This window comes from Anoplopoma fimbria, chromosome 10, assembly GCF_027596085.1.
Source record: "Anoplopoma fimbria isolate UVic2021 breed Golden Eagle Sablefish chromosome 10, Afim_UVic_2022, whole genome shotgun sequence".
NCBI lineage: Eukaryota > Metazoa > Chordata > Actinopteri > Perciformes > Anoplopomatidae > Anoplopoma > Anoplopoma fimbria.
Genome location: NC_072458.1, coordinates 11,237,327 through 11,255,952, shown reverse-complemented (window position 1 = coordinate 11,255,952; position 18,626 = coordinate 11,237,327). Strand labels below are relative to the sequence as shown.

The following is an 18,626-nucleotide window of genomic DNA, read 5'->3' as shown; positions in this document are numbered from 1 at the left end:
TCGAGACCTTTGTCCTTTTAAATCCACAAGCATGCTGATTAAATTCCATTACAGTTATTCATATCCCTCCCTCCTCCTCCACCTGTCAGCATTATAAACATATCACATTGGACAACTGGCTGTGCTGAGGTTTGGGTTTGTTAGCCTTGAAAAAAAGCCTTGGAAAAAGCAGCCGGCGGTCAAAGATCTTTCAAGCCAGGGGAGGAAAGCACATCACACGGGTGGAAAAGCAACAAAATGTCAAGTCAGATAAGAGAAATTGAGACTGGGTCTGAATTGTTTTTTGTTCAGTCATGGAGTCTTTGGTACAATCAGAAATGTTTTAGGAGGGCCTGCCCCATGTCGTTGAGGCATCACGTACTTAAAGCTTTTTTTGGGAATGATACAACAAAACCAAAACAGCCAATTTCCTGCAACAAAGCCCAACTTTTTCTCCTCTAAAAGCGGTTTGTTCATGAGAGCACGTACAGCGAAGTGAACTGAGTGGCTCTTAGCTGTGCCAGGAGGGGCTGGTGATCTGCGTCTGCCCTCGGTGCCACCGGACGGCGAGCCACGAGCAGAGACGACACTCCCGACCCCCGAGGACAATAGTAACAGAGACGCAGGGAATAATGACGCCTTTCACCAACTGGGCTTTGTGTGGCAGCTTGATGCCGCCTCTGATTGCATTCACAAAGAGGGGGCGAACACATTAGCGTCGAACACTACTAAGTTTGTGTCTTTACTTTCACAGTCAATCAGCCAATTTGGATTCATGCCGGATTAAATCACTTGCAAGAGCAATGATAAATGGGCTCTTTCTTTCTCTGTGTTGGGAAAGTCAAATACTTTGAGTGTTTAGTTAGTACACAGAAAAACTGTCAGAGAATATTCACTGTAACTTATAAAGATAAAGAGTGTCAGAGTATATGTTAATGATAGATCATTAGACAAATGACTCCCAAAATCAACACGTGTCAACTTTAAATGAATCAGCTCTAATAAACAACGGAGAAAATCTGCAGCATTCCTAATTTGACGGCTTATTTTAGGTCGCCATCCTGACAGATTTACCAGCGTTTGGATAAACTGCAGTTCCGTCCACCAAAACTGTCTAACAGAACTTAAATTACTCTGTGAATGTGGACTTTGATTAAAAACTTTGGCAGTGAGTTTAACTAAGGTGGGACAGCTTTTTCTGTCAGCTAATGATGTATTTCCATGTGCTTTCACCCCTTTAACTAATGGTTGGAAAGAAGAGAAACATAGAGAGTGATGGCAAACCTTGGGGGAACACGGGACGCCGATGCAGATCTGTGAAAGGCGGTTAAGAAAGGACACTCCTGAGTCTGTAATACTGCAAAAAGATTTTTTTAATCCAACTGACCGTTGAGTATATACAGGAGGAACAATTTGTACATAAATAGGCAATAGTTATAAATATCAGCGGTTTGGCTGGTACAAAAACTTTAAAAAAGAACATATTGTACATTATCTACAAGTGCCACTTGTTTTTGTACAACATTGTCTCTTGTTGGATTGTCCGTAGAGTCCCATTCACACGTTGTCTGAGCTGCACTGCACATGCGGGTACACAGTTAAGTGTCAGAAGGGGGGGTGTGGCATTTGGACGACAGTAGACTGAGGAGAGGGGGGTGGCAGCTGTAGTTAGAAGCCTATGAGAGAGACAGGATTACTGAGCTCGGTGCAATGGCATTTTTAAAAAGTCTAGAGGGGATTAGTAGTTGGTGGGTGTCTCCTCAGATGTTGCAGTCTCACGGCCACTTAGCAAGGCGGCTGAATCACAGAACCTGTGGCGGGAAAACCACAGTATCCGTCGTCATCATGAGTGATCCCATCGACCCCGTCACAAAAATATCCAGTGGTTACTCCAGTCATGTCTCTTGCAGTTTCATTGGCAGAAATAAAATACAAAAAAAAGTAATTACTAAAACAAAAAATAAAAAGGTTTCCAACTCATTATGTAAGACAGTGAGCTGCCCCTCCGAACACGGCGTCACTTGTCCTCTCACTCATTCTGACGCTTCAGGGGGATTCGGCTGAAGAATTTTGGACAACCCTCCCCCATTCTCAATTTAAAATAAAATAAATTCTATACACACAACAAATACACAGTGATGACACTCACGTGTCTCCTATTGGGCCGCACACTCACGTACATACTGACATGCAACAACTGCATCGCAAGAAAAACATATTCACAGAGATTTTCGTCGCCGTGACAGCAGGTCATCAGCAGCAACTCACATTTGGTCCCTGAAATTGAGCTAAAACATTCAAAGAAGGTAGTGTGGACAATGTGCAGAGCGTTTAGTGGATTGGGGGGGGGACGACACCTCAGATGACGTCACTCTAATTTTACACTTAAATTTTGGGGGGATATTAGAATAGAGAACTTTTTTTTATGTCAAATGTCCTTACTCCCAATACTCTGCAGCACTTTCATCCTTTTCAAAATCCACAATCTTTTTCTAGGCATTCAGGCTGCCACTTAATTTCTGTGCAATATCGCCCTCTTGTGTGCTGAGCTGGTACTGACGGTGAGCTGCGTCTATTAGATAACTCATATGATCCCTCATATGAACATTATTACCTTTAGATCTGCAAAATCACACACCACTCAACGACACAAACATCCTCTTCCTCTTTGTCAAATTCATATAAACTTTGCAAGTTGCAGCGCCAAGCCTGCGGCGGGTCCAGCCAACTTGCAATAAACCGTGGCTGTGATATCAATCAAACAACACAGAGATGATAAATAAAGCTAGAACGTTAGAGGTACTTTGGCATCACAACTGGACTCCTCTCACCCTGCTGCACACAAAAGCATCTGTTTGAATTTTAGGAGAGAATCATGGGTATTAAGCTTAAATTAAAAACAGTGTATCTTTCTAATCCCAGTGAAAGAACTCAAACTAATTTCTATCAACACGATAAAACCACTTCAAAACACATTCTTTTTTACTTTGCTTTACCAAAACAAGATCAGTCTATCGTTACTGGTTTCTGAGTATAATAACTGCGAGTACTGGATTGGGTCACACCAGGAGGGGTATCAGCGCACGCTGTGCTAAAAACAAGGCAGATTCATATCAGTGCAATATGCAAAGACAAACTTAAGGAACATGGGTTAATAAACAACACGGAGAAAAGAGGAAGCCATAGAAAAATGGCAGTCTTGAGCAGCAGAATCCGTCCGACCTTCACCGGGGAGGGATGGCTTTCCACGGGGAAATTCACACTGTAGCAGACAATGAACATCTGCACCAGACACATAACAGTTTGTCTGAAAATGTGACTCCGGAGCAGCAAAACAACCCCCCATCTTTCTTTAAACCTGAATAAGAGGAAGCTAATCTTCAGCTAACGGGACCTAAATCAAACCTGCTCAGTGCTAACGCTTCTGAGGGCTCATCCAGGCCGACTCTGCCTGCTTTAAAGGAACATTTCATCGCTTGTTCTCTTTCCCACTGAGAGGTAGACGAGAAAATTGACACCAGTCTCAAGTCTGTACGAGCAGCTGTGGCTCCGTGCAAGGAGATCCTTAAACCAAAGAGGTTGATACGCCTCTCATCATGTCCACGTGTCCAAGTGTCCTTGAGCGAGACACTGAACTTCAAGTTGCATCCCCGGTTGCTTTACAGTTGCCCACTGCTCATAAAATGCTAAGGATGGGTTTCATGCAGTGGTCAAATTTCATGTATGTACTGACATGACGAGTGAGTTAAAGTTTTCCCCAAAAAAATATGTAGTTGGAAGCATCAGCCAGTTAGCTTAGCTTAGCACAGAGATTGGAAACAGGGGGAAACAGTTAGCCTGGGTCTGCCTCCCAGAAAATGTTGGGTACTGAACTTGGTACTTTTCAGGTAACGGACTGAAATACGTCAGCACCACCAGGTACCGATTCACGTTAAATCTATCGGTGCCAAATTTTGGTACCTGAGAGAGTGTCTGGGTGAGAGAGCATGAGCAGCTGTGTGCTCAACTATGTTGATTTCGAGAAGTTCAGACTCTTTTGGACTATTTTAGAGAGAGTAAAGTAACGAAAAAAAGTATCGTAGGGTACAGCTACCTAAACCTGATCAAATGTAATCGGTACCCTACCCTACTACCAGGACCTCTTTAGCGCACTGATAAATACCTTGACATCTCGATTTTTTTAAACAAACTGTAAATACGGCAATTTGCTGATTTAATAGGGGTTATTAGTTGGCTTGCAACAGTTGTTGCACCCAGCGGACAAACAGTCAGGTACATAAAACAAGGACAGAACGGCTAAACACTTATTTTAGACTTAACAAACGAGATGAATGACATGTTAATGACGGATATTTAGAGGTTCTAGTAGGAATATTTTTTACTGCCATTGGAGAAAGACAGGCTAGCTTTTCCCCTCTGTTTCCAATCCTTATGCTAAGCTAACTCTCTGCTTGGTATTTATCGCACAGACATGAGAGCGGCATCTCCGCATCTAACTCTCAGCAAGAAATCAACGAGGCTTTTTACTGAATATGTCGAAATATTCCTTTAACTCCAATCCTGTTTTCTCATTGGCACGCATCGAATCAATATTTCAGAACAAACAGAGCACCGATGCTGGTTTTTCTCCTCCACGTCTACTGATTTCTCACAACATTAGGCGTAGGGCGTCTCAAACATTTACAAAGTGCAAAATTCCAAAGCTGCGTCTCAGACAGAGCAGTTTAAAAAAAAACAATTAAGGAGAAGGAATGGACGTTGTGAGGAACTAGAGGTGAGGCTGATGTTCAATACTGAAGAAACATGGCGTTTTTTGCTGATGATCAAACGTCGGTTGTCACAACCTGAACACATTGCCCAACTTTTGTTCGAGATCATCATTACAGGTCGCCACTCTGCTGTTTCTTTTTCTTTTTAAAAAGAGGTGCATTCACCCCTCCCCCCCAAAAGGTGCAACAGAAAGCCTTCAAGAGTCAGTGGCCATAAAAGGCATCTGGATGTCCCAGAAAAGGCTGTTGGCACGAAGAAGTGATGCAACTCTAGAAACACCCAAAGAACATGGCTTTCAAGTCCAGGAGCTGAGGATGGCGCCGACTCTGCCTCGGCGTTCAAGCTCCTGCCATCCAGCCCCCAAAAGGTCCAGAGCATTTTCTGCCTCCTCTTCCGTCTGCGAACCACCCAAAAAGTCTCAGATTGGCTCATATTGGTTCGCTCTCGCCTCAGCGTCTGTGCTGCAGCTCTTCCAGTGAAGGTTCCGCCTCACAGAGTGGCGAGGACGCGCGAGAAGGATATGATGACGGAGAGGGCGGTCTGGCCCACGCCCAACACCAGGGCCTCCAGCGGAGCCATGTCCTTCCCTGCCACGCGGTACACCCCCGCCACCGCCGCGCCTGAGGGAGGAATAAAAGCACACGTTGTGAGCGAACAGACAGGCAGACACACAAACACAGGCTGTCGTCACCATTACCGCAGATTGTCCAACGGGGACAAACACATCAGTCCTCATCTTTTCAGCCTCCCGCCGGGAGTCAAGAGCTCGGCGCAAATGTCACTCTTCCATCCATCCATTCATTTTCCGTAACCTGCTTATCCAGTTAAGGGTCGCAGGGGTGCTGGAGCCGATCTCAGCTGTCAATGGGTGAAGGCAGGGTACACCCTGGACAGGTCGCCAGTCTGTCGCAGGGCTGACATATAGAGACAAACAACCATCACACTCACATCCACACCTACGGGCAATTTAGAGTCTTCAATGCACCTAAGCTGCATGTCTTTGGACTGTGGGAGGAAGCCGGAGAACCCGGAGAGAACCCACGCTGACACGGGGAGAACATGCAAACTCCTCACAGAAGGTTGTCCAGCCCGGGAATTGAACCCAGGCCCCTCTTGTTGTGAGGCGACAGTGCTAACCACTACACCACCACTCTTTGTGTTTGAATATTTGCTAAAAGATGTTTGAAGCATTTATGTGAAGACTTTATTCAACGCGCAGCCACACACTGTGTTCATGCTTAATCTCACAATATGCTGTTTGTGCCGTCGTCATGGAAACACAGCAGACAGCGACAAAAGGAACTTTTTTTTTTATGAATCTCTGTTTAGTTTTGAACCAAAATCAGGCCACTGTGTTTTGGTCCTGGTTTCGAAGCAGAGGGATACATTTGGATTTAAAGTTGTTATAATCAGCTTCACACTATGAGCAATAGGGCCAAACATAAACACACTGTATTTTTTTTGCCTGGGCTCCTTTTTTTAACTGTAATTTAAAGTGCCCTAGTAAAGTATATTTTTTATCCAGTCAGGATTAGGAATATGTAATTATTTATTTATTGTCTAACTTGTTCTCATTATTTTATTAATGAACTTCTTCTTTTGTGTGAAATAAATGTCTTTTTTTTACTCCTCTCTTTTCTGTTCCTGTGAAATATTAAGATATTCTTATTTAACTCTGACGTGTTCACACATTTATCCAATTATATGCCACTTGATAAAACAATTCTTCAGCATTAGCTCAAGGGCATTTAATAAAGCCTGAGTTGATGTGCACCAGTGCATGCTGGTGTTAATGTAGTTTCTCGCTCATCAACACACACGCCTCTCGAGGATATGAATGTACCTTAAAACCACTAATCGCTTGATTGCCGCAATTTGGGACACAAAAATCGCTCTCCTTCTCTGAGCCTTAACACTTAAAATCTAAACATAGACTGACACACATTATGTTCATTCTGACTTACACTCAGAGGTTATCCTTATCTCCAATGTCCATCACAGATAAACATTCGTAAATGCCTTGGAATCATAGTTTTTTATTCAGTATCGAAATACTCACGTGACGGTGGTCTGAGCGTCAATGGGAAATTGTAAACAGTAACCGCTAGTTGCTAATTCGGCACACTTTTTTTTGGTACTAATTTGACAAAATGTAAACAAACGTAGGCCTTTAAAAGCCCTAAAAGACCTTTAGTAACTAAACTTCACCTACATCATCTGTGTCACACAAAAGAAGGTTAAAAACTGCAATTTTGCTGCCACTTTAAAATCAAAATGTGATGGAAATTATGGGTTTTCTTTGCTTATGTTACCAATCTGATCAGAACACACCCATACAGTCCTGGCTAGACAGCTTAGCTTAATTTGAAGTAAAACTAAACATTTAAAACCAAGTATTCAGGAGCTTTGAAGGTTGATGGTTCTTCTCTCTAACTCTACATAACCTTTCCCGGTGCTCACATGGTGTGTGCTCACAGTCAATAGTCTGCTCTCCCTGATTGCTCCGCATTAATAATAAAGCACCCTTCTATTTTAGGGGGCCATCTTGCATCCATGATGGAGAGTGATTCATTCATTCAGCCCGGATAGGTTTGGGTCTATTTACACACGCACTGTGATCACACCACGCTACAGTGAGTGGAAGGTAATGAAAGACGAAGCAAGGCTTCGATAACATCTGGTGCATCTGGTAACAGACAGACACAATATGGAGTGTGTTCAGATAAACAAATACAAACAAAAAGGTGACCAGAGAGCAGGCAGCCAGATGATGCAGGGCAAAAAGCTAGAACTTTACTATTAACTATATTTATCTGTTATTTTGTGCCATAATTCTATATTATAAATTTGCGACTTTCAGTGGTGTCATATCAATTTTAATTTAAACCAATTAAATCCTTTTCTAAAACCGACTTTACATGTTACTTTGCTGATATGTGCCTTATCATAATACATATTGTAAAGTTTATCAATACCAGAAACATATTCTTATTAATCTTCTTTATCTTGATATTCATTTTTATCCAACGTGTTTATTAGGCCACATATGCTACAGTATCTGGGATTATGATTACTATGACGTTGTGCTGGGTACTGAACCTCAACACTATTTTGGTACCAGCCAAACTCTGGCATGAAAGGTCTGATCATAACTTTGTTTACTCATTCTTTATACCCACACAAAGTTTTTTGTTGGCTGCTTGTCTTTAGACAACATTTATCATATGAGAACTTTGACTTCTTTTTGTCAGATGCTTTCTCGGTCAATAGAAGGCGTACTGAGAAATCTATTGCTTCACTGGACTCCATTTACCATCAACACTGATCGAACAGCAACATAAAAGGTGGCTAGTTTTTCCTTGTTATGGACATATTTAGAAAAGAACAGTCAAATTTGTTGCACAAGAGGCCGAAATATCCTGACTTTTAAGCCTAGTGTGGTTCAAGGTCCATTACAGCAATCAATGTCATCTTGTTGTCAGACTTTCACTCCTCAGACTAAGAGTAGTGCTTGCTGTTACAAGTAAACTGAATCACTGGAGCACCTCTAAGGCCCCTTTCATTTCAATTCATATCATGATTGAGTGGTGCATTAAGTATTAACATTAATTAATTAAATTACTACAAACTAATTAGTCAGGGCCACTGGGGGTCTGGGCCTGGTTTGCCCTATTTGTAATCCAGCCTTTGCAGGTGTCATGGTGGCACCAGTTTTCTAAACATTTCCCTTAAACTATCATTATATTTTCCAAAGCGAAGCATTGAATCGAGCCAAAAGCAATGAGAGAGTTGCTACATCAAGAAAAGAGTAAGGTAAACATGAAAACAGGGTCTGAAATCTCCCTGTCAACTCCTGTCTGTTTGACAGGAGTTGACCTCCTTCCCTCCCTGTCGCATCCTATCTCATCCAGGCTGAAGTCCGTAAAACAAAAATAATTAAAAAAGGATTAACAAACAAATGAAAACAAAAAATGTGTGGAACTATAACTGGACTTACTGGTGATGACGCCTCCGGAGAGGGAGGCCAGGAAACCGACGCTGACCAGCACCAGGGTGATGAGGCGGCCCCTCTTGTGGCGCTGCAGCATGACCAACATGAGCAGCCCCACCGCCCCGTGGACGAAGAGCGAGGAGAAGAGACACCACAGGAACACCCAGTACCACATCTCTGGGGGGGGGCAAAAGGCATCAGATTCACAATGTGAAAAAGACTATGCGACTGTTTTCATAGTTTATATTCCATCAGATTAATGTGTTTACACTTTCATAAATGCTGAAATGCTATGGTCAAAAACAGTGGTGGAATGCTACCGAGTCCATTACTTAACTAGTATACGAAAAAGTTGAAATTCTGAGCATATCTATTGCCTATGCACGGCTCTCAACACGGCGACGGCTGAGCGGCTCGCAGCTATCGGTGCTAACGGTGCTAACGGCGCAAGCGACTGCAAAGGTGCAGACATTACTCCTCTCCACTATTATCTTTTAATAGCTAAGAATTGTTTGCTGCTAAACATATGCTCTGAATGTTGAACAGAGAACCTTTAAGTGCAATGTTTAAGTACTTGAGTATTAAATTTTCTTTGCTACTTTGTAATTTTTCTCATAACTTTTTACCCATCAAGCTGTAAAGATTAGTCAATGAATCGATCAAAAGAAAATGAATCAAGCTACTATTTTGACAATTGCTGAATTGTTTAAGTCATTTTTAATGCAAAATTATGCTGGTGGAAGGGAGAGTCTAATCAAAGATGATGTGCTTCTACATTATGGGAAACATAGGATCCAGTTCTTGCAGCGCTTGGCCCACACTAGGGACCAGAAGTGAGGATATCTAGTCCACCACTGCTTAGATTTTGAAAAATGTTATTTATCTAATCTGTCTCTCCTGAATCCCTCGACTTTATAAGTGCAGTGCTACAACACTGCAGTGCTCCTTTAAGAAAAGGCGGTGTGAAAATGAATGATCCCTAAGGATTTCCATTACATTTAAGAATGGGATAAATATTCCTCTCTGGATAAGGAAAGATGTCCTTGTCATGCAAATTCATAGATTTCATTGCTCAGAAAGAATGCAATCCTGCTTCGTGGGCCACGATTTATACATAACAGACTTTGGTTTGAGAGCGTATTGCAGCTACATGATCAGGATGCACGGATGCTCTTGGAGTTGCACGAGTCTGTGAGGGAGGATTTCAATCTATAGCTGCCACAATCTAAATCAGGGCTCATTGAGGAGGCAGCTGACCTTGGTAATGGACCTGAGGTCGCGAGGAGTGAGATTTTAGACGAGCAGTAAATCTGATCCGAAACAACGGCTTATGGTTGCGTTTTGCGAAGTGTAGATGAATAACTATTCATTTGCAGTGCTCGTTCAGTTGCAAAACTAAAATATGCTTATTAGCAAACTGCAGACAATCATGTAATCATGCACCAAACAAAGCGTTATCGCTGAGAATGCATCACTGTGCTGCCTTAATAACTGATTTTATAAGAAAAGAAAAATCTCTTTAAAAGCTGGACCAAAACCTCCGAGGTCAGCCCCATTCAAAATCCCTCTCATCCTCCTCTCCCTCTCTCTTTCTTCCTAACAAACCAGCTTTACATAAAGAGCTCCAGCCCTCATCGCACTTTGCCAGTGAGGGGTCTCGCTTTGAACCAATGGCACTTATGGGAGCAAGAAGAGGCCAGCTGGCCGCCAGATTATTCTGGAAGAAAAAGGCGTCGACTAAAGGACAAAGAACCACCAAATAAAAGCCAGAGCCTGTTTTGTTTGGATGATGGGATATCAACAGGAAGTGTGACATTGTTGTGCGGTGTCAACATCTGTAGACTCTGTAGTTCTATTACAAAGTATTTCTCAGCATACCCATCTAACCTTGTTGTTTCACAGTCCACTGAGCGCCCACTTCTACATATTGATCTGGCCGTTAGCTGCCGAGCTGGGTGGAGAGAGACACGGGACGGCACGGGGACACAACGGCTCTCTGTCCAGTGTGACTGTGCACGCCGTTTAGAGCGCGCTGCTGCATCACTGTTTTCTCTCCACAATCCATCGCCTTCCAGCGAGCAAGAGAGGAGGAGGGAGAGGTAACGAAGGGACACGAGAGTCAGAGCGATTGATTCTTTTAATTATGCGGAAATCAATCGAGGTCCAACATCATCAAGGATGTCCTTGTCGTTTAAATGTGTCTCGGAGGAGGGTGGAGGGGATATGAACACTAAGAAATCTTGCTGATTTAAAAAGGATCTATACAAAGTTTGCTTGTATCCGGTTTCACTTGTGGGCAACAAACTGCTACAAATACCAAACAGAGGCATCCCGCCCTGCTCCATCAGGATCCCTCATCCAGTCCAGGCTGCACAGGCCGGGGCATCTGTCGGCCAACTTAAGCCCCAACAGATTAACACAATGCTCAGCACAGGAGCATGCAGGGCCACGGGAGGACAGGTCCCACAAACCCCACCTCCGTCATGCCCCGAGACCAGCACCACGAGCACTGACTTAAAGACAGTATTTAGATACTTATTTACTTGACTATTTTCATCTGTGAACTTTTATAGTTCTACTCAGCTTCATTTCAAATGCAAATCTGACACTTCTAGCTATTAGGGGTGCTTTTCAAATTAAGTTTTCACAAAAAAAAAAAAATATATATGATAAGATTATATATTGCATTGTCAAAAATGAAAGTGACCCCCCCAAGCAGAAAACATTTTTTGTTGTTTAAATTAGTTATTTTTAACATTATTAGTTACTGAAAAGTATTATCAGCAAAATGTACCTAAAGAATGAAAAGTAAAAGTACTCGTTCTGCAGTCTTGTCCAGTGATTCCCAACCTCAGCGATGAGGCCTCCTCCAAAGAGCCACTAACTAAATCTTAGGGGTCGTGAGATGATTATTGGGGGAGGAAAGACGAATATTTTTTTCTATTTGGGAATCTGGTTTTGTTTATAATACTTTTGTACTTTCACTACTGGATGCAGGACTCCAAGTTGTAAAGAAGTATTATGACCAGGGGTCTCAAACTCGCGGCCCGTGGGCCAATTGCGGCCCGCTAGACGATATTTTGTGGCCCCCACCTTAATATGAAAGTTTAATGTTAGTGCGGCCCGCGAGTTTTATATGAATGGCACTTTACAGTGTTGTGTGCGGAGCTGAACGAACCTACCAATCACGGTGGGGTATATGGCTCTCGGGGGCGGGACATCGACCGGGCTTGATGCAAGCAGAGAAACATTCTCAATGAGTGACAGTTACAGCAGCGTTGCCATGGAGAGTTTTCTTCCGTGCCTGGCTGGCTGCCTCGTTTCTATTCGTCCCAGCGCGCTGCGTTCACAACACCTCCAAAAAAAAGTTTTTTAAGTTGCTGCCCAGCGGGACATTATACGTATATATGTCTCTCTCTGACAAAATAAATCAAAGTGATGCGTACGCGGCGAGATAAAAGAAAAGTAAGAAAATAATGTAGCCTAATGTGGTCTGCAGTCACATACCGACACCTGTCCGTCGGCAATAACAGTCCCCGATAACCCGGACCAATTATAGGGTCGCACCGTTATTTGGGGGTCATTATTTTTTTATTTGCATTGCCTCACACGATGAACACTACATATATTTCTATATGATGTCATAAACACGGCTAAACACGACAGTGACACCAAGTGGAATTAAAATATATTCCACAGCCCCAAACATGTCTTTTTCAAAGCCTGCAGTGAAGAGAAAGGTTGGTGATGAGCACAGACAATTCCAGGAAAAGTGGGAGATGCAATATTTCTTTGTTGAGCACAGGGGCACCCCGACGTGTCTTATTTGCACAGAGAAAGTTGCAGTGCACAAGGAATACAATTTGAAACGTCATTACACAACTAGACATGCTGAGGAGTATGCAAAATACCAGGGAGATGAGAGAGCCAACCGGGTTGCAAATCTTAAAACATGTCTACTGAGGCAACAAGATTTCTTCAAGAAAGCAACCAAAGAGAATAATGCAGCAGTTGAAGCTAGCTACGTGGTTAGTGAGATGATTGCTAAGGCGGGAAAGCCATTCACAGAAGGTGAATTCGTCAAAAAGGGCATATTACAGGCTGCAAGTATAGTCTGTCCGGAAAAGAAAGGTCAGTTTAGCAACATCAGCCTTTCTGCCAACACCGTAGCAGAGCGCATTTCTGACCTGTCAAGTAACATTTATGATCAACTGTGTGAGAAAGCCAAATATTTCAGTGTATACTCAGTCGCTCTTGATGAGACAACAGACATCAGAGACACTGCCCAGCTCGCAATGTATGTCCGTGGTATTGATGACAATTTTGAAGTGATAGAGGAGTTGCTCACAGTAATTCCAATGCATGGCCAGACCACTGCTCAGGAGATATTTCACCAGCTGTGTGATGCCATTGAGAATGCTGGTTTGCCATGGAAGAGGTTTGTTGGAATAACAACCGATGGAGACATTAAGGTACTTTTACTTAAAGGGACAGTGCGTAGGATTTAGCGGTATGGGTCCCTTTCAAAGACTGCAGTAACGTGAGCCACGGAATACAAAACCATGGTTACCACTGTAGAAACATGGTGATGCAACATGGCGGACTCTGTGAAGAGAACCCGCCCCCCTTTGTATTGATACGAAGGGATCATTCTAAGCCAACGACAACACAAGAATTCTTAGTTTCACACAATTATACATCATTGAAAACATAGTTATCATTACTCTATTCCATTATATATCCCTGTAATGCTACACACTGGCCCTTTAAATAAGTGATCTGAACATATCATTCACCATTGCTGAGCACAACCAGCGATGGGCGGGGTCTGACACTGACAACCACTGAGAACCAAATGTCACTAAAATCTGTCTTTGGTGGACAAACCAGTAACAGTCAAACTGGCTGTTCCCCTTTAAACCAGCATTTTAATGACTTGGTTAAAGGGATTTCTGTTTGATTTTTTGATTAATTACAAGTTTGACCTTATGTGATAAAACTAAATTAACAACTCGAGAGAGAAAGAGAAAGTCGGCAGGTTGAAATGTTTCATTGAAGAAACACGGCTCGTTGTTTACTCCGGCTGACAGAAACGACTCTTGGCAGGTGATTTTTTTCACACTTTAGCAAAAACGCTGGAAGCCGAGGCCAACATTTAATTTCAGGGGACAGCGGCGCAGGTGGTCACAGCTCAGAGGCAGCACCTACGGGGTGAGAGAGGCGCTCGACTCAAGTGCTGTGTCATGTTCAGAGGTACGAGACAACGCAGTCAGAGCACGGCATTAACTTTTGCTGATCCGCAACTACAGAACAAGATCTGCTTTAGAGCTCACCTGTCAACAGTGAAGCATAAATAAAAATAAATAAAAAACATGGGATCATGTTTTTTTTGGTAGCCTGATAGGAGGTCAGAGTTTCTGCACGAACACACACGGGCCGCTGCAGAACATGACCAAGTCCAAAGTGGCAGGACTGCAGGAGCTCTGCAGGGGTGTTGAGTTCCTCCACCAGGAGGATGAATGATGGATTTGTCCGGGTGCAGGGAGACAGAGAGAGATGGGATGTGGTCGGCTGGTAGTGCTGAAGCTTTTATTTAACCGTCTTCATCTCTTTGTCCTGAACACTTCACGTGAATCCAGTAGTCCCAGCTCGAGTTCTAGGTTTTGAACCTCCCTGCTCAAAGATCTGAGACTTAACAAAATCACTAAATCTTTTTTTTTAAAAAGCCTTTCATTAATGTAAGCCCATTTTTCCATTTACACTACGGTGTTTGTGTTTTATTTGTTTATTTTAGTTTTTTTATTATCTTCTTTGTAATTTTATTTGCTGAATTTTTATTATTTTTATTTATGTATTTCCTTTGCAGGTAAGTGATGTTTGCTCTGATGCCATAGTTTGCGCTGTTAGCTACAAGCCGAAGGCTCAAACGTCATCATGTTGAGAACCATAGATAGGCTGTGATTTCACTTTAAGCACCTTTAAAGACTGGAAACATTAAAAAAACAAAACTATATCTGCATGTTATCTAGCCATTAGCAGATAGAGTTTTCATAATGTGGGTAAACCAACTCGTTAAGGTTGACCCTATAAAACAAAAAGCTTGCAGATAGAAGTCTGTTTTCTACAGAATACTGCAGTTCATAAAGCATACTATTTTCCTGTTTATGGTTTGCTGAAGTGAAACTGCTGGAAAGCACACAAATCATAAACAGGAAATCCATTTGTTTAAGCGACCGCCCCAGGGGGCGTAAAGACAGGGCCAAGGGGTTGACGTTTATCAAAAGTTTCCATCTGCTTCTGGAGTGTATTGCTCTGGCACACTCTCTCCTCCCTTGACCTGTATCTCATGTAGCGGGAGGTCGTTTTTCACCTTGCTGGTGAACCGTAGGGGGGTTGAGGGGGGAATCTGGTGGCAGTTTTCCTGCGACCCACTAAAAGGTCACTAAAGTCTGGGCTCCTCGCAGCTTTTCTGCACTTGCTGCTGCCGCTTCCGCAAACTTCTACATTCACCGCAGCTTCCTGCTGAGTCAGCATCATCACAACTACCTTCTTTTTTTCCGCTCTTTGCTTGATGTGTTTCTCAACACAGGATGTCAGCTGCATTTCACAAGATGGGTCTGTGCCAACTCGGCTGTGACCGCATGTGCGCCTCCCCTTCTCTCTCGCCCCTGCAGGGAGGGATTGGAGAATGTCTTGTGAATCTTGTGTTTATGTGTGGCGGGGCAGTCCTGTTGTTCCTGTGTACATCACCCCTTTTCACCCTACATACGTTTAGCAGGGAGAAAAAATTAAATGTTGTTCTTGCTGAGGAAGTTCGGCATGCCTGTAGAGGAAGAGATAAAATGCCCACCCACTGCTTTTACTTGTTCCTACTTTGTTTGTTTTATATTAAATGTGGACCGTGTTTCGACCCCCAGATTGTCTCCCTTGAGGCTCCTTAGCACAGCTTCTCAAGAAAAGGTGTGGATCATCATCTTTGCCCGAGTAGGAACATTATAGGTCAATTAGGCCCATATGAAATAAAAAGCATAGGGGATCAGGAAATCAGCTTGCAAGCATTTTCCCTTGTTTGGCAACCCTGAAGAAAGCCCCCGTCATGCACCCTTCAGCTATCAGCCCATCGTGATGCTCCAACCACAAATTTGCAGCGTATTAATACCCATACATTACAGCTTGGCTCTGCCATTCAAAAGCACATTGAGAAAAGCGCAGATTTTAACTCAACCTCACTATTCCTGAAGTCTAGACCATCCCTTGTCCCAGACAGACTGCCCATGGAGTTGAGGATGCTGCCTCTAATTGCCCCTTGATTACTGGACTGCAAGACAAAGGGAGGAGGAGGTGGGGGGGAGAAGGGAGGGAGGTGGGCGACACTTCATTTACTACACAGCAGGAAGCATTCTAGCAGCAGAAAGATTAATTAGCCGCATATTGTGATTACTCTCGTAGCATCCACTGATTCCGCACGCGTGGACAGAGGAGTGGCATTTTTTTTGTGCCCGTGCTCATACCCCCCCCCTCCCTTCCCCGGGAACAGCTCTGCCCTTTCTGCTCACTAAGCATGAGAGGCAAAAATATATCACAATATTCATGTGTATTCGCCTTTACTAATGGACGCCGACATAACTGCATACGATGGTCGCGTGAACACATGAAGCAGAATAACGGCACCTTTCGTCCCGCATACCTGCGAAGTGCTGCAGCGTCGTGCCTTGCACCCAAAGGCTCAGCACTTGCTGCACCGACAGATTAACGGAATAATCCCTGTTCGTTGTCATGTTTCCGCCGCCGCCGCCCGGGTTCGCGCCCCTCTTTATCGAATAGTTGTACTTGGCTTTAGACGAAGGCATGGAGGACACCGGGGTGGCATGGGGTGTGAGGCGGCTCTCCCCGGCGCGGCTCGCCTCTACCGGTGCCTCTGCTTCGGCTTGACGTCCGTCTCCGCTCCGGGAAGGGAAGGGCCGCTGGCTGGTCGGTTCATCCTCGGTGGTGTCGGTGTCGGTGTCGGCTGCGCGGAGGCCATGACGGGGGATGGCAGCGGGAGCGCAGGCAGGCAGACGCACGGGCGGCTCGTCCTACATCGGCTAGCCCGGCTACATAACCCTTAAAGGGCCAGTCGCCTGCTTTTGTGGAGGGAGGGTTACCGTTTACGTCGACACATCTCCGGCTGACTGACGTCGCTGCGTGATTGGTGAACAAACGAGAGGACGGTGGCGTTCGCACGGATAAATGTTACGTAGCAACGTAATCACATCACTGCACATGGGATGAAATGATTATCTCCAGTAACACATTTGGTTGTGACTTGTTTAAAACAATATATAAATTAATTGTATCGTTTTACCCCCAACAGCTAGCTAGCTAGGAGTTCACAAATCAAACAACGTGGTTGCTAAGCGACAGAAAAGACCCAGCCTTTTTACCTAAGTGGCACGAGCTTTTCCAACTGCAGTAAAGAGAACCAGAATCCTCAGCCAATCAGAACTACGGCCACACATGTAGCCTACAACACAGCATTAGTTATACATATCGGTACGTAAACATAAAAAAGTGAATATACAATGTAAGCTGTGTGATGTCGTTTGATTTGTTGCTGAAAAAAAGTTCCACATCAAAATCAAATGACGTGTGGTACCTGCTACTACCGGGGCGTTGCCCATGACGACGGAGAGATGCAGGAGCTATCCGCGGTGCTGATTGGCTCACCACAAAACGCCTGATATAATAATAAATAATATGATAGGATGGATGAGAGCAAGGCACAAATTAATGGTGATTCTTAGTGGCAGGTTTTGGATTTAAAAAACACAAAACATGATGTACCAAATGTTTGAATTGAAGTATGAAAAGCCTAAATGTTTAAAAAAAAATCCAGATTTATTTCTAAGATGAGGTGGACTACACAGTAGATCTCACAGAGCACATACCTGAAGACTAACAGTGAGAATTGAATTGCCCTGTAAACCCCCAATAGGATTAAGACAGAATCTGTGAACAGATGAAAGCTATTTTAAATAGTGTGAAGCTTTACACTTGTCCGACATCTTTTTTCTCACACGGGGTTGAGCGTCAGAAAAGAAAATGAAAATGTAGATGTGGGAAGGCAGTGAGGGAGCCTGGGTGTTATGTAGACACTGAATGTTCTGGAACACATTTCTCCGAGGAGTGCAGTATTTTAAGAAGTGTCCCAGTTCAGAGGTATGAGGGCGAGGAAACGTCTGACATTTGACATCTTAGCATCTTAAATGCAAAGGTTAACAGAGTTGAATTTAATAGGCTGCTGGATCATGAGGGAATTCATGCACACTCACATCTCACTATAAGTTCAGCTCTTGAGGCAGTAACGTGTAAACAACCGCTTAGTAGTGCAGTGTATCAGTAAGCTGCAAAAAGGTATTGTTAAAGGAAGAAACAGGCAGTTTTTGCACCTTAATTACAAATTACATGTACTTTTTTTTAATGTCTTTTCCAACATGCCAGAGAGTCACAATCTTCCATTTTCATTTTTGTTATGTATAGGCCTATATATCAGGGGTTGATTTGTAACAAAACAAATCAAAGAAACAGATCAAGGCAACAAATAACAACATTTAAAATTATATTACCTGGAAAATCCTTTTAAACAGAGATATCTGTTTTGGCAAATGAACCCTTCATATTTTTCTCAAGCACATCTGCTAATTTATATGCATACTATACAGAAATTGAATGAAGATAATGAATGTGTTTAAAGGCAAAAAGTGCAAGTACAAAACAATCCAATGTATATGCTTGTATCCCTAGAAGATTACTTAAACAATAAATTATATTTTATATTAGTGATATATGTGTGCAGGTTATACACAGGAGATGCATTGCTCTCTGCCCTTAGGGCTTGAAAGAGACT

At 43.3% G+C, this 18,626-nt stretch overlaps 1 protein-coding gene across 1 annotated transcript; it reads right to left on the bottom strand.

Annotated features, from left to right (window-relative positions):
* Window positions 1-1,334: 1,334 nt before the first annotated feature.
* On the bottom strand, window positions 1,335-16,916 carry tmem170b (transmembrane protein 170B). Its single transcript, XM_054606430.1, has 3 exons — window positions 16,428-16,916; window positions 8,747-8,917; window positions 1,335-5,369 (listed from the first exon to the last, which is right to left on the bottom strand). Exons 1-3 carry the CDS (start codon window positions 16,588-16,590, stop codon window positions 5,239-5,241), a joined length of 465 nt encoding a protein of 154 aa, XP_054462405.1. The 5' UTR covers window positions 16,591-16,916; the 3' UTR covers window positions 1,335-5,238.
* Between the last annotated feature and the right edge of the window lie 1,710 nt (window positions 16,917-18,626).

Excerpts from the sequence above, each read along its gene's own strand:
- tmem170b (XM_054606430.1), bottom strand. The coding sequence starts at position 16,590 with ATGCCTTCGTCTAAAGCCAAGTACAACTATTCGATAAAGAGGGGCGCG. Across the intron at positions 8,918-16,427 it reads GACGCTGCAGCACTTCGCAG|AGATGTGGTACTGGGTGTTC; the intron begins GTATGCGGGACG and ends GCCCCCCCCCAG. Across the intron at positions 5,370-8,746 it reads CTCCGGAGGCGTCATCACCA|GCGCGGCGGTGGCGGGGGTG; the intron begins GTAAGTCCAGTT and ends TTCCTCCCTCAG.